The 21,750-nt window shown below is 47.1% G+C and overlaps 1 protein-coding gene across 1 annotated transcript in view; it reads left to right on the top strand.

Moving 5' to 3' along the window:
• Window positions 1-15,228: 15,228 nt before the first annotated feature.
• The window catches only part of LOC110126907 (two pore channel protein 2-like), a 50,920-nt gene continuing 44,398 nt past the window's right edge, over window positions 15,229-21,750 (top strand). Inside the window, exon 1 of the mRNA XM_020876831.2 lies at window positions 15,229-15,506. Coding sequence (XP_020732490.2) covers window positions 15,432-15,506 — 75 coding nt within the window. The 5' untranslated portion in view covers window positions 15,229-15,431. The remainder of the gene's footprint in view (window positions 15,507-21,750) is intronic.

Below are 21,750 nucleotides of genomic sequence, written 5' to 3'. Positions count from 1 at the left end.
GGAGAATTACGTGGACTGTATAGTCCATGGGGTTGCAAAGAGTCAGACACGACTGAGTGACTTTTACTTTCACTTGTGAGCTTTTAGGTGTGGCATTTGAGCTCTTAATTGCAGCGTGAGAAATCTAGTTCCCTGACTAGGTATCAAACTTGGGTTCCCTGAACTGGGAGTTTGGAATCTTAGCCACTGGACCACCAGGGAAGTCCCTAAATTGTTGTAAAAGATTCAAAAATTGGTTCTTCAGTCACGCTAATCACACAGGCAGCTTTATTGTTCAGTCGCTAGTTGTGTCTGTCTCTTCGGGACCCCACGGACCGCAGCACCCAGGCTCCTGTGTCCTTCACTGTATCCCAGAGTTTCCTCAAACTCATGTCCATTGAGCCAGTGATGTTATCTAACCATCTCATCTTCTGCCATCCCCTTCTTTTGCCTTCAATCTTTTCTAGCATCAGTGTCTTTTCCAATGAGTTGGCTGTTCAGGTGGCCACAGTATTGGAACTTCAGCTTCCGCATCAGTCCTTCCAGTGGCTGTTCAGGGTTGATTTCCTTTCAGATTGACTGGTTTGATCTCCTTGCAGTGCAGGGACTGAGGAGACCATAGTTCAGAAAGACGCACGCTCGTTGTTTCCTGAGCCCACTGCGCAGGGTGCCACCTGAGGGCGTTTCCAGGGTGGTCTTCCTGCGTGGTGTACTTTCCCCCCGATACTTTCAGGACTAGCTCCTTCACCTTCTTTAGGTTTCTGCCAAGTCTCAGTTTCTCAACGGGACCTAGTTAAACGTCACAAGCCCAACAAATCCCCACTGCCTGGTACTTCTGCTCTCTGTTTTCCTGCTTTCTTCTCTTACTCCATCCTTACCGCCCTCCATGTGCTGTGGAATTTATTGGCCTGGCCAAAAATTTCATTCAGGGTTTCCAAAGTATGTTACCAAAAATCCAAACAAACTTTTTGGCCAACCCAATATTTAATACAAAAACTGTTTATCTCCAGATCCCCTGCTACTATGTAAGCTACTTGAGGGTGGGGTTTTTTTTTTTTTTTTTTATTTTTTGGTCTCAGTTGTATATTGATGAGTCCCAAGTGCCTACAATAATGGCTGGCACATGGTGTTAGTTGCTCAGTTATGTCTGACTCTCTGTGACCCCATGGACTGTGGCCCACCAGGCTCCTCCATCCATGGGATTCTCCAGGCAAGAGTACTGGAGTGGGTAGTCATTCCCTTCTCCAGGAGATCATCCTGACCCAGGGATCAAACCTGGGTCTCCTTCATTGCCAGCAGATTTTTTACCTTCTGAGGTCTGCATGTAACAGACACTTAGTAAACATTTCATGTTGAGTGACAGGCAGGGAGTGGTTACAAGAGGCTTATTTGTGGGTGACTGAACTAAATCTTCCATTGTGCCCACTGCCGCCCGCCTGTTCACGGGGGGGTTTGAGGAAAGAAGATACGAGAGATTGTAAAGGAGTTTAGATTTTGTTAGGCATGTGTCCCTCCAGCCGTAGGAGCGAGGACCTCCTACCTTACCCGGAAGTCTTCTGGAATCTGAGACTGAGCCACGTGAGCTTTTTGCTGCCCCGGTTTGCAGCAGGATGGTCCTCCTGTCACTTCCCCTGCGCTGGGTTTTCTTCGCGTTCCGCTTCTACCGCAGGAGCTTCGCTGAGTTGAGCTCCCGCTGCGCTGGGCCTCTTCCGAGCGGAGGTTGTTTCAGCCAGGTTAAACCCGAGTCACCGCATCATAGATGTCAGGCGAGTGTATGCTCCTCGGTTTTTGTCTCATCCCAACAAAGACTGGGAGTGACGGACATTAAAGCCCTCGGCGTGTCATAGCGCTCGGGTCTTGGACAGACCATGTTATAGCTCTTAGAGAAATCAGTGTTACAGCTCTACTTTATTTAGAAGATAGCAGGAAAATCCATTTTCAAGGCGTGAGGGCACGTCGATCCAAAGACGCAAAGAGAAGAGCACCGCAGCGTGCGGGAGAGAGAGAAAGTCCGAAATGCTCAACAAAAGAGTCCGAAACGCAGTACTTGGATGCAATCTCAAGAATGACAGAATGATCTGTTTGTTTCCAAGGCAAACCATTCACTATCATGGTAATCCAAGTCTATGTCCCAATCAGTAAGGATGAAGAAGCTGAAGTTGAACGGTTCTATGAAGACCTACAAGACCTTTTAGAACTAATACCCAAAAAGGATGTCTTTTTCATTATAGGGGACTGGAATGCAAAAGTAGGAAGTCAAGCAATACCTGGAGTAACAGGCAAATTTGGCCTTGGAGTACAGAATGAAGCACAGCAAAGTCTAATAGAGTTTTGCCAAGAGAATGCCCTGGTCATAGCAAACACCCTCTTCCGACAACACAGGAGAAGACTCTACACATGGACCTCACCAGGTGGTCAACACCGAAATCAAATTGATTATATTCTTTGCAGCCAAAGATGGAGAAGCTGTATACAGTCAGCAAAAACAAGACCAGGAGCTGACTATGGCTCAGACTATGAACTCTTTAATGCCAAATTCAGACTTAAACTGAAGAAAGTAGGGAAAACCACTAGACCATTCAGGTATGATCTAAATCAAATCCCTTATGATTATACAGTGGAAGTGAGAAATAGATTTAAGGGACTAGATCTGATAGACAGAGTGCCTGATGAGCTATGGACGGAGGTTTGTGACACTGTACAGGAGACAGGGATCAAGACCATCTCCAAGAAAAAGAAATGCAAAAAAGCAAAATGGCTGTCTGAGGAGGCCTTACAAATAGCTGTGAAAAGAAGAGAAGCCAAAAGCAAAGGAGAAAAGGAAAGATACACCCATTTGAATGCAGAGTTCCAAAAAATAGCAAGGAGAGATAAGAAAGCCTTCCTCAGTGATCAATGCAAAGAAATAGAGGAAAACAACAGAATGGGAAAGACTAGAGATCTCTTCAAGAAAATTAGAGATACCAAGCGAACATTTCATGCAAAGATGGTTGCGATAAAGGACAGAAATGGTATGGACCTAACAGAAGCAGAAGATATTAAGAAGAGGTGGCAAGAATACACAGAAGAACTGTTCAAAAAAGATCTTCACTACCCAGATAATCACAATGACATGATCACTCACCTAGAGCCAGACATCCTGGAATGTGAAGTCCAGTGGGCCTTAGAAAGCATCACTATGAACAAAGCTAGTGGAGGTGATGAAATTCCAGTTGAGCTATTTCAGATCCTGAAAGATGCTGCTGTGAAAGTGCTGCACTCAATATGCCAGCAAATCTGGAAAACTCAGCAGTGGCCACAGGACTGGAAAAGGTCAGTTTTCATTCCAATCCCTAAGAAAGGCAATGCCAAAGAATGTTCAAACTACCGCACAATTGCACTCATCTCACACGCTAGTAAACTAGTGCTCTAAATTCTTCAAGCCAGGCTTCAGCAATACATGAACCGTGAACGTCCAGATATTCAAGCTGGTTTTAGAAAAGGCTCAGGAACCAAAGATCAAATTGCCAACATCCGTTGGATCATCAAAAAAGCAAGAGAGTTCCAGAAAAGCATCTATTTCTGCTTTATTGACTATGCCAAAGCCTTTGACTGTGTGGATCACAGTAAACTGTGGAAAATTCTGAAAGAAACGGCATACCAGACCACCTGACCTGCCTTTTGAGAAATCTATATGCAGGTCTGGAAGCAACAGTTAGAACTGGACATGGAACAACAGACTGGTTCCAAATAGAAAAAGGAGTACGTCAAGGCTGTATATTGTCACCCTGCTTATTTAACTTATATGCAGAGTACATCATGAGAAGCTCTCGGCTGGAAGAAGCACAAGCTGCAATCAAGATTGCTGGGAGAAATATCAATAACCTCAGACATGCAGATGACACCACCCTTATGGCAGAGAGTGAAGAGGAGCTAAAAAGCCTCTTGATGAAAGTGAAAGAGGAGAGTGAAAAAGTTGGCTTAAAGCTCAACATTCAGAAAACTAAGATCATGGCATCTGGTCCCATCACTCATGGGAAATAGATGGGGAAACAGTGGAAACAGTGTCAGACTTTATTTTAAGGGGCTCCAAAATCACTGCAGATGGTGACTGCAGCCATGAAATTAAAAGACGCTTACTTCTTGGAAGGAAAGTTATGACCAACCTAGATAGTATATTAAAAAGCAGATATATTACTTTGCCAACAAAGATCCATCTAGTCATGGCTATGGTTTTTCCAGTGGTCATGTATCGATTTGAGAGTTGGACTGTGAAGAAAGCTGAGCACCAAAGAATTGATGCTTTTGAACTGTGGTATTGGAGAAGACTCTTGAGAGTCCCTTGGACTGCAAGGAGATCCAACCAGTCCATCCTAAAGGAGATCAGTCCTGGGTGTTCATTGGAAGGACGATACTGAAGCTGAAACTCCAATACTTTGGCTACCTGATGTGAAGAGTTGAGTCATTGGCGAAGACCCTGATGCTGGGAGGGATTGAGGGCAGGAGGAGAAGAGGATGATAAAGGGTGAGATGGCTGGATGGCATCACCGACTTGATGGACATGAGTTTGAGTAAACTCCAGGAGCTGGTAACAGACAGGGAGGCCTGGCTTGCTACAATTCATGGGGTTGCAGAGAGTCGGACACGACTGAGCGACTGAACTGAACTTAAGTGAACTAAATCTTAAGTGGGATACATAAGTAGGATAATCCAAAGAAGAAACTTAATTTCCCTGAATCTTCATTTTCTCAGTTGTAAAATGAGGAGTTTGGTATGATTCAATAGCTCTGAGGCACATTTAAAAGCCAGTTTTGGCTGCCTGACACTGTGTACTTTGGCCACTGCTGATATTGCAATTTGAACGTCACTTGGAATCCATGCCTCATCCCTAAGTGGCCCTTGGGTTAAAAATAAGCCAGATCATGTACACGGGAGCCTTGAATATGGGAGAAGCTGAGACACACAGACCTGGCAGAGACCATAGAAAATTGCCCTTGTTTTATTTTCATTTTAAAAAATATTTATTTGTTTATTTGGCCCGTGGGATCCTTGATCTTCATTGAGGCATGCAGAATCTTAGTTACAGCATGTGGGATTTAGTTCCCTAACCAGTCTCCCTGCATTGGGAATGCAGAATCTTAGCCACTGGACCACTAGGGAAGTCCCCAAATCCTCTTGTTTTAGCAGGAGGTAACTCGGGCCAGAGGGATGAATAGAGCTGATGGGAAGGAGTTCAGAGGTATAAGATTTAAATCCCTCTTAAAAAGCTAGTGTGCCCCTGATGTGAGATTTTGTATTTTTCCCCTGGGTAAATTGTTTCAGTGGGACATTTTAGTAGACTTGATAATGGTCAACTGGCTTTGAGGTGATGATTACTGGGGATTTACAGGGTGAATAGTCAAGTGTAATGAGTTAATTACAAGAGTGTACTTTGAATGATACATTAACTACCACTGTTGAGTCTGCAAAAGTATTGCCATTTACAGTGCTCACCAAGCAAAAGTATTGCCATTTACAGTATTAGACTTACATATGTTGTAAGTTCATTTAATGTATGTATGCAAGTGGAATGGGTTTCCTCTACAACTCTTTTTGTTATTACCTGTGCGTTCGGTATCATACCAAGAAATCATTGCAAATCCCATGTCATGAAAGTGTTTCCCTGTTTTCCTCTAAGAATTGTATAGTTTTGGCTCTTATATTTAGGCCTTTGATTCATTTTTGAGTTACTTTTTGTATATGGTATAAGGTAAATTTTCAACCTCATGCATGTGGACGTCCAGTTGTCCCAGCATCATATGTTGAGGAGACTGTCTTTTCCCCATTGAATGTTCTTGGCATCCTTGCTGAAAATCAATTGATGGTATAGCTTAGGGTTTATTTCTAGGCTGTCTGTTCTATTCCATTGATTTATGTGTCTGCTCTTATGCCAGTACCACACTGTTTCATTACTGTGGTTTTATAGTTTATAGTTTAGTAATCGGGAAGTGTGAGTCCTCCAGCTTCGTTCTTTCCTATTTTTTTGTTTTATCACAAACACTCTCGTGTAAAGTGGGGGTTTAGTTGCTAAGTTGTGCCTGACTCTTGTGACCCCACGGAATGTAGCTGGCCATGCTCCTGCACTGCAGGCGGATTCTCTAGCAACAGAGCCTCCAGGGAAGCCCCACGTGAAGTGGCGTGTCACCATGATTTTCAAATTGCTTTTTCCTAATGATGAGTGATGTTGACCATCTTGTCACGTGTTTACTGGTCCCTAGTATATCTTCTTTGGAGAAATGTCTTTTCCCCAGTTTAAAAACTGCGTTGCATTGTGCCCTGATTACTTTTACTTAAATTCTGTGTATATGTTTTAATCCTACAGTTATTATTGTTGTTTTACACAGCCAATATTCATTAAGATTCACCCACATTTTTACTGGGGTGAAGGAATTGCTTTTTGTTGCTCTTCATACCTCCTTGTGTCTCTGTGCTTCCATCTAGAATTATTTCCCTTCTACCTAAAAACTCCACTTAATATATTCTGTAGCAAATCTGCTGCTAAAGAAATTTCTCAATTATAATTTGCCTAATTATCCTTATTTCCCTTTTGCTTTGGAAGGATAATTTCCAGGGCATAGAATTCTAGGTTATGCATTATTTTTCTTTGTTGCTTTAAAGGTATCATTACCTTTTCTTCGGGCTGAGAAGTCAATCATAAAATTTGCTTTTGTGTCTTTCATGGTAGCATGAATGTTTACCTTTCTTCTGGCCAATTGTAGTATTTTCTCCTTTAATTTTTAGTAATTTGATATGCTGTTCTTAAGTGAGCTTTATTTGTATTGATCCATCTTGTGTTCATAGTTTCTTGGATCTGTGACTTGTTGTTGTCATTTGTCTTGTTTTGGCAGTACCACAAAGCTTATAGGATCGAAGTTCCCTACTATGGATTGAACCAGTACTCCTGGCAATGAAAGCACAGAGTCCTAAGCACTGGACCACCAGGGAATTCCCTAAAAAAAATTCTTGATAATTTGAATCTTTGGACAATATTGTAATCCAGAGAGAATTTATCTTGCTTCCAGGGCAGAACTTATTATTCCCTTTTCCATCTTTATCAGTTCATTAATTATGCATTCTTTTCCTTTTGATATTTTCCCTAGACATCAGAACATTCATCTTTGACTTACTAAAGAGTAACATGACTGTGTCCCGTTAGGGACTGAGTGAATTAGAAGGTAGTCTTCAGTCCTTGTAAAGGTGGATCTACTTCTACCTCATACTTCGTTATGGACTGTGTACCTTTAGGCTCCGTTCTGAAAGCCTGCGGTGTTCCTCGTTTGGCAGGTCCTGAACCCGAGTGTTTGTCGGTGCACACGTTCTTAGTCACCTCAGTCATGTCCGACTCTTTGTGACCCCATGGACTGTAGCCTGCCAGGCCCTTCTGTCCATGGAATACTCCAGGCAAGAATACTGGAGTGGGCTGCCATGCCCTGCTCTGGGCGATCTTCCCCACCCAGGGGTCAAACCCTTGTCTCTTATGTCTCCTGCATTGCAGGCGGGTTCTTTGCCACTAGCGCCAGCTGGGAAGCCCCCGAGTGTTTGTTCTCCCAGCTCTGACACATCACCAGCTCTACCTTCAGCATCTCAGCATCTCACCTGCTGCACTTGGCTCAGCCTGTCCGTCCCCACTTCCCAATTGGCAAATGCCTTGAAGGGAGAAGTTGAGCCAAGTTCAAGCTCACTCTCTAGGTTCCTTTTTTCCAGGATGCTGGTTCCTGAGGTTCCTTGCAGCTCCTTGCTGCCTTAGATTTAAAAAAAAAATTTTTTTTTGGTCAGGATTTTCTAGTTACTTTCAGTGGGAAGTCTGCCTGAAACAAGCCATTGCCAGAGGCAAAGTGACATATTAAAATTTGACATATTAAAATCAAATTATCTTGCCCATGCCTCTTTCACAGGGATTCATTGGAATTCAGTACCACCATCTATCATCCATTCAAAAACTGTGTGAACAGGCCCTTCGATAAGTGTCTTCCCAGATTTTCTCTTATTTCAATATGTATTTTTATGCTTGTAAGTGATTTGTTCCTCTGTACCCCATATGTTCCTATGTTCTCTGGTGACTCTGTAGCCCGCCTGCCAATGCAGGAGACATGTGTTCAACCCCTGGACTGAGAAGACCCGCTGGAGAAGGAAATGGCAGCCCACTCCGGTATTCGTGCCTGGAGAACCCCACGGACAGGGGAGCCTGGCGGACTACAGTCCCCGGGTCACAAAGAGCCAGACACAGCTCAGGGACTGAACAGCAGCAACTGCTGCCACTACATGACAGGTGAATACATTTAATTTCCTGTAAGAAATGTGTTCTAACAAATATAATTTTCAAAAATTTTTCAGTATACTCTAACAAATATGTATTTCTAAATATAATTTCCAAACTCACTTCCAAAATGAGTTATATTTACTCATTCTGTAAATTGTATTTGTTAGCATAGAACAGATATAACCACTGGACCACCAGGGAAGTCCCCCGTCATTCACTCTTAATTACTCTGAGCATCATTTGACTGAGAAAGGTGAGACAGCTGCTTGCATCTTCCCCTCTGTTTACCAGTTTTCCAGATAATGATTTAGTTTCCTAGCATTCTGTAGCTATCTTTAAAGGATCATTAGAAAAGCACAGATTTTAACACACACACATAATATGTTTCTCTCTATTGCATTGTATTCCTCACTAGTGTTCAGATCATTCCGTTGCTGGCCAGTGGAAACTCTTCAGTCATCTGTGCTCATCGCCATGCATCACAGCCAGGAGGCCACTGTCCAGGACTCCACCAGGTCAGATGACTGGAAGCACTCTGTTCCGTGGACTCTGTCCTATGCACTTTTCCCTTGGCTGGTTTTCATCTGTATCCTTCCTTGTAATAAGCCATAACTATGAGCATAACAGCTTTCAGTGAGTTCTGTGAGTCTTTACAGCAAGTTATTGGTGGCCTTGGGAACACCCCAAATTCAAGAAACTAAGGCAAGAACTCCTTTTTTTAATATAGAGAAGTTGTTCTTTGTTGTTTTTCTGTTTTACAATTTATTTATTTATTGTAGCCATGTGGCATGTGGGATCATAGTTCCCCAGCCAGAGATTGAACCCGTGCCCCACCCACAGTGGAAGCTCAGAGTCTTAACTGCTGGACCACCAGGGAAGCCCTTAGAGAACTGCTCTTTTCAAAAGCAGAGAATTCACAAAAGAAGAAATGACTCCAACAAAATAGAACTATAAACAGCTTTTATGTGGAATCATCCACAGTGATGCTTCATCTCATCCATTGCTTTAATAACTCAGTTTTGTTTATAAAATTCTCAACTTGGAACAGATCAGCAGTTTAGGCTGAGAAATATTTTTGGACTCTCGTGTGGCTTCAAAGGATACCTAGGTAGTTCAGAATGGAGTTCTGGCCCAGAGCCTTCAGCCAGGGGTGGGGGGAGGTGAAACAAGCCATCACCCCCAGTGAGGATGCAGGCGAGATGCCAAACGGGGCTGTGGGCTTCCCACGGGGCACAGGGGAGGCGGCCTGAGAGCCCTGAGAAAATTGTGTCCTCTGGGAACTGAAAGCACAGAATAACCTTCTACATCCTCTTTTCTGTGGTTAATTGCAAGGTCTTCATGGAAGCCATTCCACATTACTTCCAGACATTTCCATTCAACACACACTTATTGAAAACCTTTTGTTTTCCAGATACTGTATCAGATGCTTTTAGAACTGTCTGTGGACAAGATCAAAATTTTTACCCTTGTGGATATTACATTACAGCATAGATAATAAACAATAAACGTGAGAGATGAGAAATTGTGTCCTAAGGTTGAAGGTGATAAGGGCAATGCAAGAAAGTAAGAGATGAGGAAGAGGGGTCAGAAGGACAGGAGTGGATAGAAGAATTAAGTGGGATAGTCAGGGTCCCTGAAAAGGTGGGAGCTGAGCAAACACTTGAAGGGGCAGGGAGCTGGGCAGGTGGGTGCAGGGGAATAAGCCATCTGGCCTGAAGGAAGGGGTGGAGCAAAGACCCTGAGGAATGTTTGAGAAACGGAATGGAATCCGGCGAGGCTGGAGCAGAGCATGTGAGAAGGAGGAGATGGATGGAGTCAAAGACAGCAGGATGGCAGTTGGGTTGTGCTGCCAGAGAAATACGTTTGAGAAGGGTTTTTGTTCTTGTTGTTCTTTCACAATCTAGCAGAAGTTCTAGAACTTGAAGTTCTAGCCTCTAGGACAGTGGGAAAACAAACTTGTTGTTGAAGGCCCCACCTCCGCAGTGGGTGGCACTTCCATGGTCGCTCTGGTAAACCAATTCAGTACTCCAAAAGGGTGTGCTTTGTTTCATCTGGCCTCTAAAAGCAGTGCTTTCTAAACTGAATTCCTTCTTACCCTGCAAAGGTATATTCTCCCTTCTAGCAGAGATGCTGCCAGGAACAGGCATTTTCAGACATAATCATCAGTTTTAGTCTTTTCCATTACAGAAAATATTTTTTCATTAAACAGCCAAAATTGCTACTTAAGTTCCATCCCTCATCCTTGTGAATTTTATGATGTGCGAACACATGATAGTAATATAGTGAAAATGAAACCTCATTGAAAAGTGTGAAATGAGAGGAAAAAAAGTTCTTCTCACTTCATGTTTCCATTCCCTGTCGTTTCAGTTTTGTGCTCAAAGTTAAACCCTGATTACAGTTTCCTGATGTATCCTTTCAGGAAAATACTTTATGCACTTATCAGAAAACAGAGGTATATGCATCCTTTTAAAATTGTATACAAAAAAGATCAAACTCCTTGCAGGGTACTACCACCCTTAACTATCTTGCTTTTTCCCCCCGCTATCAGTCATAGAGGTTATGTTAGGGGAAGCACACTGACTGAAACCGTCCTGCCCTGGCCAGGCCCCATAGTGACCATTTTCATGAGTTTTATGACAGGAGGTCCTGGTAAGGAACACGGGACTAATAAACCACCACCAACCGGAAGAGTTCTGGAAAGGTCAAAAGGAGACACCACATGTCAGACCACCTCCCAGAATCCTTCTCTCAGGCATCCATCTTGACTGAACAAGGCGCGCACCACCAGGAAGGACTCTGAGTCAGATGATTGGCTAAAGACAACCCGGAAACTAATCCCATCACCATAGAACCCGAGACTGCCAGCCAGTGACAGAGCCGTTCTCCCGGGTTCCCTTACCCTGCTGCTCTCCACCCGGGCGCCCTTTCCCAGTAAAATCTCTTGCTTTGTCAGCACATGCGTCTCCTCGGACAATGCAATTCCGAGTGTTTAGACAAGAGCCCAGTTTCAGGCCCTGGAAGTGGTCCCCCTTCCTGCAACAGTTAGACAGTTGTACGGAGGGAGGTGCCAAAAAGCAGTCTTTCCACAAGGTCCTCAGAGACCCGGATGCTTGTATATATCTATCTGCCCTACCATCCAGAGCATCATCCTTACCCAAGGCTGACTGGAAGATGGTTGTCAGTGGCCGTTAGGAAAATGTGTTTCTTGAGTTTTAAAAATTTACATTTATAGAAAGGGAGGGAAGAGAGAGAGTCTTTGCTCTGAAGCCAATAGCTTTTTTAAAGTATTTTCAGGCTGTGTGTGGGTTCTTCGCTGCTGAGAGAGGGCTTTCTCCAGGTGTGGTGGGCAGAGGCTTCTATCTCGTTTTGCTGCTTCTCCTGCTGTGGAGCATGGGCTCTCGGGGGAGCGGGCTTCAGGGGCTGTGGCTCCTGAGCTCCGGAGCCAGGCTCAGCCATTGTGGCGCACGGCACACGGGCTCAGCTGTTCGGCAGCACGTGAGATTTTCCCAGTCCAGGGATCGAACCAGTGTCCCCTGCATTTTGAGGCAGACTCTTAATCACCAGGGAAGCCCAGCCCACGGCTTTCATAAAACGGGTTGAGCTACCTTAAGTTACATTCTTCCCTTGGTAACTGTTGGCAGGAAAACATCTTGTATAGATTAGCCTGTATAGATTCTCTTAGTGAGAACCCACATTAAGGATTCTCCTCTAGTTGTGAGAATACCTCAAGCTGGACTCAGAAGGAAGATTTACCACGACTTTGAAATGGAATCAGGTGACTTGGTAGATTAGTCACAAAGGATCATTGAACTCAGAGTTTATTCTTAGAAAACCTGCCACTTCGAGCAAAATTTTGATTTAGTAAATGTGGATTCTACATTTTTCCTCACTGGTTTTTCCTCCTTTGTTGTTCTACTGCTGAGAGGTGGAGATGGGGAAGACAGGAGACCCTCGTGCAGTTTTTAGTCATTGATTTCTGAATTCAGCCTTTTTATCATCATACAGTAAATTATTTTTCTGGCAACTTAGTAATATTTTTGTTACATGTCTATTTTCATTCCATCAGCATTTCAGAACATCTATGTGTTTCTTAAAATTTGATGGGAGGTTGTACCCTAACCTATGTTCTAAATAGGAATCATGTTAATCCTGATGCATTCGTGTATAATTTGGAACACCAAGCTTATCCTGAAAAATTGAGAGATGGCTGGATGATCTCTTGGATTGACATTTGCCGTTGATTCAGAGTGATTGCATTTGGTTGCTGCCAGGTAGAGACCCAGGGCTTTCCTGGTGGCTCAGAGGTTAAAGCAGCTGCCTGCAATGTGGGCAACCTGGGTTTCATCCCTGGGTCGGGAAGATCCGATGGAGAAGGAAATGGCAACCCACTCCTGTATTCTTCCCAGGAGAATCCCATGGACTGGGAAGCCTGGTGGGCTACAGTCCAAGGGGTCGCAAAGAGTCGGGCACGACTGAGCGACTTCGCTTACTTCACTTACTCTCGTGAGGGTGGAAGCCTGGCCGGATCTGGGGTCCTGGGTGGGAAGGATGTAGACGGAAGATCAACAGCACCTACAGGGTAGAATATGATCTCATGCGCACAGAACTGCACACGTGTATGTTTGTGTGCACAGGTGGAGCGATGTGGAGAAGGCTGCTCACCGAAATGCACTAACCACGGTTATCTTTGATGAGTTGTTTCTACTTTACAATGCACACATTTACACTGTACCGATGAAAAGCCATTTTAAAAGACCCCACCATAAAACAACCATTCCATACGTCATGATTTTGGATAGAAATAGAATCACTGTCTTTTCTCAAGGGCATGTAGAGTTTAGGGTAATCCACACAATAAACAGTGACAAGAACTAATTACTACGGACACCCTGTAGACAAGAGCCACTGGCCACAAGCTGGTATGAATTCTGTTTTTGCATTTCGTTACCTGCCACACGCCCGCTCAGTGCCAGGAACTGGAGGTTTGGAAATTGTGGTTTCCAGTCCCTCCCCCACCAGCTGCTGGTGGCCTAGTGGTGAGTGACGACACACACAAACAGTAGAACTGAGGTACCAAATGGTTGTTTTCATGAAGAGCATGGGGCCACAGAGAGGAAGTGATCCACTGGCTGGGAGAAGTTGAGGAAGGGCCTCCCAGAGGGTGTAATACTTGAATTGAGGGGGGACAACCAGAACAGGTGGATGGTGGCAAATGCAGTGCCCAGCATGCCTACTAAGGACCTGGGTCCATCTGCCCTTCTCATTGTAGGCCAGCCTCACCACAAGAACTTGACTCTGGCATTGAAAAGCAGTCTAGGGTCCTATATTCATTTTCTCTTGCCTGTAACCAAGTGCCACAAACTTAGGGGCTTAAATGAACATCCATTTATTAGCACAGTCTGTGGTCAAAAGTCCAGGAAGGCATGACTGGATTCTATGCTCTGAGTCTCAAACCACTGAAATAAAGTTGCTGTATTCTTTCCTGGAGATTCTGGGGAGAATTCCCATTCAGGCTCATTCAAGTTGATGGCAGATTCTGTTCCTTGTAGTTCCCCTTCATCTTCAAGACAGCAGCATTCCCATCAGGCACATTGAGTTCTTCCAGGACCATCATCTCTCACCTCCCCTTCAGCTTTCCTCTTTTGCTTCTAAGGATTCATGTGATTACACTGGGTCAATTTAGATAATCCAGGACAATCTGTATTTTAAGATCAACTGATTCGTAACAGTACTGTGAAGTCTTTTTAGAGCAGTTGTCCTCAAACTTTTTGGCACCAGTGATCAGTTTCATGGAAGACAACTTTTCCACAGATTGGGGGGGGGGGTGGTTTTGGGATACATTTACTGTGACTTTATTTCTATTATTATTACATCAACTCCTTATCAGATCATCAGGCATGACATCTGGAAGGTTGGGGACTCCTGCTTTAGAGGAGTAAAGTAACAGATTCACAGTCCTAGGGATTAGGATCTGGAATCTTGGGGTGGGTGGGTGATAATTCTGCCCATCACAGTACCCAACCTGGACCTTGGCATCCATCAGTACCAAGCACAGAGGAGTACTGATGAGCCTAGAGGAACACCGTGCCTCTTGCTAGGTGACCAGGGTCAGTCCCTGCCCTGCCAGGCTTCTTCCTCCTTTGGGAGGTGTTAGTGAATTTCATGGGCTTTCCTGGTGGCTCAGTGGTAAAGAATCCACCTGCCAACGCAGAAGACAGGGATTTGATCACTGGTCCAGGAAGAGTCCCCTGGAGGAGGTAATGTCAATCCAGTCCAGTATTCTTGCCTGGAGAACCCCATAGACAGAGGAGCCTGGTAGGCTACAGTCCATGGGGTCACAAAGAGTCAGACAGGACTGAGCAACTAACACTTTCACTTTGCAGTGAAGTTCACTGGTGCAGCAGCCCAGCACCACCTGCCCTACAAGCAAAAAATACCCCATATAAACATTTAGTATTATTACTTTAAAATTCATTCCAACATTAAAAAAAATCAGGAATAGTCTCATGAAAATCTAATCTGCTTTCTTTCCAAATTCAGAGGCTCTGTTAACCCCAAGTTCCTGGCCAGGCTGAGGCTGGGGTGCACCAGGGAAGGGAGGAGGGTTCGCACATCGCTTCTCAGAGGTATCTGCCCCAGGAGGCCCTTCTCTGGGTCCACACCCAGCTCTCCAGGGGGTTCCACTCGCGATGGGAAGGAAACATAATTTACTGGGCACCTGCCGGTGGCAGCAACTGAATACAGTAACTCCTTTAATTCTCGCAACAGCCCTGGGAGGAAGGTCTTGTTCCTATTTTATTGATACAGAAAGCTAGGCGCAGTCACGCGCCCAGGGCGCACGTCTGGGACCCTTCCCCAGCTCGGCCTCTAACCCCTGCACCGCGGGCCCCTTGGATCCTCTCAGCCCCTAGCGTCCCGCCCCCCACCGCCCCCGCCCCGGGCGAGACCGCGTCCCCGCCCCTGGCTTCAGCATTACTCCGGAGGCAGGGTGGGAAGGGGCCAGAGCCAGAGACCCGCCGCGCCCGCCGCCAATCCTCCGCCCGCGGGGCCCCGCCGCAGTCACGCGAAGGGCCGTGCGGAGCGCGTCAAGCCCGGGCCTCCAGCAGCCCGAGAGCTGAGTCTGCTGCCCGGGGCCCCGGTCTGCCCCATCCCCGCCCCGCGCGTCGCCGCCGCGATGCCCGGGGACAGCCGAGCCGCGGGGACGCATCGCTCGCGCCCGTCGTCCTCCCAGGAGCCGCCCGACCTGGAGGTAAGGACGCCCCGAGGGCTGGTGGCTGCGGGCGGACGGCAGCGCCCCCAGCCCCGCGTCTGCGGCCCTCGGGACTCCTGGATGGAGAGCGACCCCGGGCCCAGCCAGTACCGGCCGCTGGGAACGAGGGCCCCGGGGTGGAGATGCGGCTGCAGAGCCCCTCCGCCCCCGGGCTTCTTCGGTCCTCTGGGTCCTCCGGGTGCTCTGGTGCTGGAGGCGCACCGCCGCTGGAGCGCAGAGGCGCCGTGCCCCTGGCAGCAGCCCCTCGCGTTCGGGTCGTTACTGGAGCTGTCAAGCCTGTACCCGGAGGCCGGCCCGCAGCCGCCTTCCCCGGACGGGGGCCAAGCTGGGATCGGCGCCCCGGCTGCGTGCTGGGGGGTCCTGTCCCCGTGTGGCGCGCCCCCGGGTCTGGGTGGCCCGTGCCCGCCGCACGGCGCTCCATGGCGGCAGGAAACCAAGCGAGGGTCCCGCCGCCAGGGAAATGCCTGGGAAGCTGGAGGAGGTGGGGCGGGGAGTGCGGCTCCCTGCGGGCCGGGCAGACGCGCTGCGCAGCCGCGCAGCTCTGGTTTCACCCAGACCGCCTGAGCTTGGGGAGACTGGGAACTTGAAAGAGTTCTCGGGCTGTTTCCTTTCCCTGGACAAGAACTCAGTGGAGAGGCAGGCAGGGCGCCAACGGAAAGAGCCTCAGCTGTGATTCAGGAAATGCTGGCTGTGAATGACAAGACGCTGGAGGTCTCTGGTTTCCCACTTTGTAAGGGTGGCGGTGATAAATCACACCCGCCTCGAGAAGACAGTGTCGGTGAGGCCCAGGGCACAGTGCTTGGCACACGGAGGCGTTTCCTTTAGTCCTGCAAGTGTGTGGGAGATGATGGGTGTTTCAGTCCTTTGTCTCCTCGAGTGTATGGAGGAGTCTTCCCCTGCCTCCCCCCCATATGGCCCCTGCACCCTGCTCAGGGTGGTCCCAGGGGCAGGCTTCTGGGTGAGGTTAAACGCCCTGTTCCCCCAGTGCTCCCTGGCCTACTGGCCTCCCAGAGGGGCTTGGCCACTTCCAACAGGCAGATTCTACCATGTCCCCTGTCCCTTAAAGGATTCAGCGGAGAAAAGCAGGTCAAGGAGGAAGGGAAGGAAAAGGATTCTTGGTCCCTGGCTCTGACCCAGCCCAGGTCTTGCTCCCCTCATTCTGCAAAACGATGAAGCTGACGGTGAGCACCAGTCTTCTGCGGCAAGGGAATCTTTTCAGTCTGTCTGGTGTCTCACTGTGTGTTCAGTGCTTCTTTGTCAAAATTAAAGAATGTAACTGGAGGCCTCTAGAAATGCTAGGAGGGCTGAAAACAGCCCAGAGTCCCAGCTGAGTCCTGAGTGAGACAGAGGCTTAATGCATGCCTGCAGGGGTCAGCCCGGAGCAGGCAGAGCGGATGAAGAGCCTGGTACCAACAGGTCACTGTCAGCAGAACCCCAGTTTCTGAGATAGCAATATTGACTAAGTCATTAAACTGCAGCTCAGACCTCAGACACTTGGTACCAATTTGACCTGGTTAACCTTTTTAAAAGTTAGTTTGGGGTCACTTAATAAGAAACTGCCTAGACACCTGAAATACATTTCTGCCCTCTCCTTTCAAACAGTTTTTTAGAACCCTTTTCTGCCTGGTGTTGCTTTTGGCTGCTGCTGAGATGGCAAGCCATTCTGGTGCTTTGACCAAAACTTTCAGTTTTGAAATAGAAATAATCCGATGCTAGTGATTCTCAGCCTTACTGTTGGGCAGAATTCCCCCGGGGGGTTTTAGAAATGTATCTCTGTTTGGTGGGAGGTGGGAGGGAGGTTCAAGGGGTAGGGGACATACGCATACTTATGGCTGATTCATGGGAATAGATGCCAGAAACCAACACGATATTGTAGAGCAATCACCCTCCAATTAAAAATAAATAAATTAATTAAAAAAAGAAATCTGGGTTTAGACTCTACCTTGAGATTCTGATTTAATTGACCTGGTTGTGGCCTGGGCAATGGTAATTTTTTTCTCCTGATTTTGGCTGCACCTTGCAGAATGCAGGATCTTCCTAACCAGGGATCAAACCCACACCCCGTGTACTGGAAGCGTGGAGTCCTAACCACTGGGCCACCAGAGAGGTCCCAGCAGCAGTAATTGTAAAGCTACTAAGCATTGAAAGGGCAGCCAAGGCTGAGAGCCCATGTCCTGGGCTGTTTCCTTGTGACTCTATGTGATCACCTCTTGATACTTCGTGTGCTTGTTTTTTTATGTTCTTCTTAAACCGGTTCATCCAACTCTTAGATCACCCTGTCTGGGGGCTGTTGGTTCACTGATGCTCCCTTATAGCAATTTTCAGAGAGGTTCCTTGCAGGAGGAAAAGGCAGTGACCAGGAGGGCTTGGGAGGGTGTTACTTAAATCAGGTAGAGATCAACTCATGCATGTGTCTGCAGTCCTGTCTCATTCTGCGCAACCCCATGGACTGTAGTCCACCAGGCTCCTCTGTCCATAGGATTCTCCAGGCAAGAAGACAAGTGGGTTGCCATTTCCTCCTCCAGGGGAACTTCCCGACCCAGGCATTGAATGTGCATCTTCTGGGTTTCCTGAACTGGCAGGCAGATTCTTTACCACTGCATCACCTGGGAAACCCTAAATCAGGTGTGGTCACAAGCTGAAATGTCCACAGGGGTCAGGGAGCAACATAAAAGTAGTGACCTGGATGGGAACAATTCAGCTGGGGAGGGGACCGGGGCTTGTGACCCGGAGGGCACGTCCTGTGGACAAAGAAGACCACAGCTACCCACCTCCAGTTGGTTGTGCCACGTGGGCACATTGCAAAAATGGCCACACGCTCCCTCTTGGATCTATTACCCCTCTGCAATGGGCCTTTGCAACCCCTTACATCAGGAGGTGGAGTCCATTTCTCCAGCCCTTGAGACCGCTGGCCATGAAACTTGCTCTGGCCAGTGGGAGACTGGCAGATGTGATGCAAGCGGAGGGATGAAAATTACTTGGGCACTGGGGTGTGCTCTCCAGATGCTCTTGGGGACCCAGTGGCCCTGAGGGAAAGGGCCCTGGCCAGCCTGCTGCATGGTGCACATGGCCGAGCTGTGTGAGTGCAGCTGGTCCCAGACCATCTAGCCCCAGATGACCATAGAGACCAGCCAAGTTGGCCCTGACTGGAAGGTCGGCCTGGCTAACCCACAAAATTGGGGAACATACTAAGCATTCCTTCAGGTGACTGAGCATCAGGGCGGGTTGCAAAAACTTCCTGCATTACAACCCAACATGGCCAGATGTTATGATCTTTTCAAGAGAAACCAGAAGTTCACATTTTTGTGTTGGCTCCAGTTTTGTAAAAAATTTGAATCAGTAGCCAGCATCCAAAAAGAACTCTCTAGGCCAAACAAAACATATCTTCAGGCTGCCCTTGGCCTTTAGACTGTTGCTTTCTGAACAGAGGCACACGATTTGTTTATACCCACACCGAGTGCTCACTGATATTCTCACCCCTCCTGCCCAGGCTACCGTGCCCAGGTTACCCTCAGAAGCCATTTCTTTGTATGGGACACTCACCATACACTTCGAAAGCATCCCTTGGCTGTCTTCCCACTTGGAAATGGAAGCTGCTGGCATTGGCAGTCCTCAAGGAGAAAGTGAAATTTGAGATGGGTCCCCATGGAGGGGGGTGGAAAGGATGTTCCTGGCTTTAGGCATGCCAGGGATCAGGCGTGGGCGTGGATCTGGGAGTGGGACAGTCAGTCCATCAATTTGGGCCGGAGAAGGGGTTCCTGTAGGGAAAGTGAGGGAGCCGAGACAGAGGGAGAGGCCTTAAGGGCTAAGCCAGGGAGTTGGTGTTTGGTTCTGCGAGCACGCCAGGAGAAGTGCTGTTGACTGAAGGTGGGAGTGAGGTGCATGGGGAAGCAGTGATCTGCCGTCTTCTGGACATCAGAGTTCCCTACAGAAGGAGAGAAGGGAGGCAAGGAGAGATGGAGAGAGGGCATGGTGTTTCTAACGACATGGGAAATCTGACAAGGGGAGGCACTTTACTTGAAATTTATGGTAACTTCTCTTTACCTTAAGTTTATAAATTTTCTTCTCTATCTAAATAAGACATATTGGCTTTTTTCTCTCTTTGAATTTTTTTTTTTTATGTGGACCATTTTTAAAGTCTTTATTGAACTTGTTGGGGCTTCCCTGGCTGCTCAGTGGTAAACCACCCACCTGCCATTGCCGGAGACTTGGGTATGATCTCTTGTCAGGAATATCCTCTGGAGAAGAAAATGGCAACCTGCTTCATTATTCTTGCCTGGGAAATCCCATGGACAGAGAAGTCTGGTGGGCTACAGTCCTTGGGATCACAAAAGAGTGAGACTCCTGCCTTAGATTTAGCAACTAAACAACAGCAGTAAACTTGTTACAATATTGTCTCTGTTTTTATGTTTTCTTTGGCTGTGAGGCATGTGGGATCCTAGCTCCCCAAGAAGGAATCAAACCTGCAACCCCTGCATTGGAAGGTGAAGTCTTAGCCACTAGACTGCCAGGAAAATCCCGTGGTATTTTTCAAAGCACTTTTATCAGCAGCTTCAGTTTTATCAGGGTTTCTGAACTTAAAGGTATCTGGAGCTTCCAGTTGTTCGTTCTACCAGAACTGGACTCCATCCCCCCGTCCCTCCTGGACACCCTCCTCCCTCTTGCCCTGAGGGATTTAAATTATTTACCTTCCTCAGAATGAAGGCTTACAAAGTGGGGAGGGTAGGAGGAGAAAACACAAAACTCTTACATATGTTTTTAAGTCTTGGGGAGTGGAAAGGAAATGTCATGGCTCTGAGAAAAGGGAAGAAAAAAAAAATCAGGAAAAGTCGGTTATTGTCCAAGTGCTATGAAAACACAAAACCTTGGAGAAACAGTAGTAGAATGGCCATATTTAGACCAGTGATGTTTTGACCTTGACTGCATGTTGGAATCCCCTGGCAGCTTTAAAAGTTCAGTGCTGGGTCCCATCTCCCAGAGAATGATGTCATTGGTATGAGCTGCAAGATTTTTACAAGAAAAGCTCTGAAGGTGATTGCATTGTGCCTGGGAGGTGAGATTTATTGTCCCGGCAGTCAGCAGTATCTCCCTTAGACTGGGGCTGCTGTCTTGAGATATGAAGCCACTTTTCAGCTGTGTCTGGAGGAATGCCTGATATCCGGTCTTCGCCATTTTCACAGTAGACATGGGCGTGCATGCATGCTAAGTTGGCTCAATTGTTTCTAGAGAATACTGAAGGGGGTTGCCATGCCCTCCTCCAGGAGATCTTCCCGACCCAGGGGTTGAACCCACATCTCTTATGTCCCCTGCATTGGCAGGTGGGTTCTTTACCATGAATGCCACCTGGGTAGCGATTCCCATGTAAACTTGAAAAGTATATGCAGTTTTGGAGTGGCATATGTAACATAAGCCACATTCTTGGGTTGGATGAAAAGTCATTCATTTTAGAAGGAAGATACAAATGGGCTTAATACAAGTGGGAATGCTCATGTACTGTAACCCTGCCTGTTGAGAGGACTTCTCCCCGAGCACAAAGGGGCAGGAGACTTAGAAGTCGCACACACTTGGGATGGAGGGAAGGAAGACAAGAAGAGCCAGAGGACAGAGCAGATGGGGTCCTAAGAAGAGACAGGCATCAGAAACGGAATAGCCGTTAAGAATGGGACAGCTTTGAAACATTTATCTAAGTTAGCTGTTATGAAAGTGTAAGCGTATTTAAAAATGATAGACACGAGTTTGGCTGGCAAGGGGGCATTTGGATGGGGTGCCATGATGCTTACATATTCAATACAGGGAGTCTGGGTGGGGTCTGAGGGAGGTAGCCCCAGGGGCCAGCTGCCTGAGAAATTACTTTGGCCACCTGATATGAAGAGCCAACTCATTAGAAAAGACCCTGATGCTGGGAAGGATCGAGCGCAGAGGGGATGTTAGAGGATGAGACGGTTGGATGGCATCACCGACTCAATGCACATGAGTTTGCGCAATCTCCAGGAGATGGTGAAGGACAGGGAAGCCTGGCATGCTGCAGTCCATGGGGTCACAAAGAGTCGGACATGACTGAGTGACTGACGGCAACAAAATTTTTTTTTTGCATTTTCCACCTGGAGGCTGTGTGGATGATTGCCCTCAAATTCGTAGTTGTCAAACTGTTCATATTTGTGGACAAACGGTTTCCCTGGGACTGGAAAGATTTTTTTGTATGTGTGTGTGTGTGTGGCCGAGT

This window comes from Odocoileus virginianus, chromosome 2, assembly GCF_023699985.2.
Source record: "Odocoileus virginianus isolate 20LAN1187 ecotype Illinois chromosome 2, Ovbor_1.2, whole genome shotgun sequence".
Lineage (NCBI taxonomy): Eukaryota > Metazoa > Chordata > Mammalia > Artiodactyla > Cervidae > Odocoileus > Odocoileus virginianus.
Note: the sequence above shows the minus strand (reverse complement) of the source record. Positions and strands in the feature narration are given on the sequence as shown.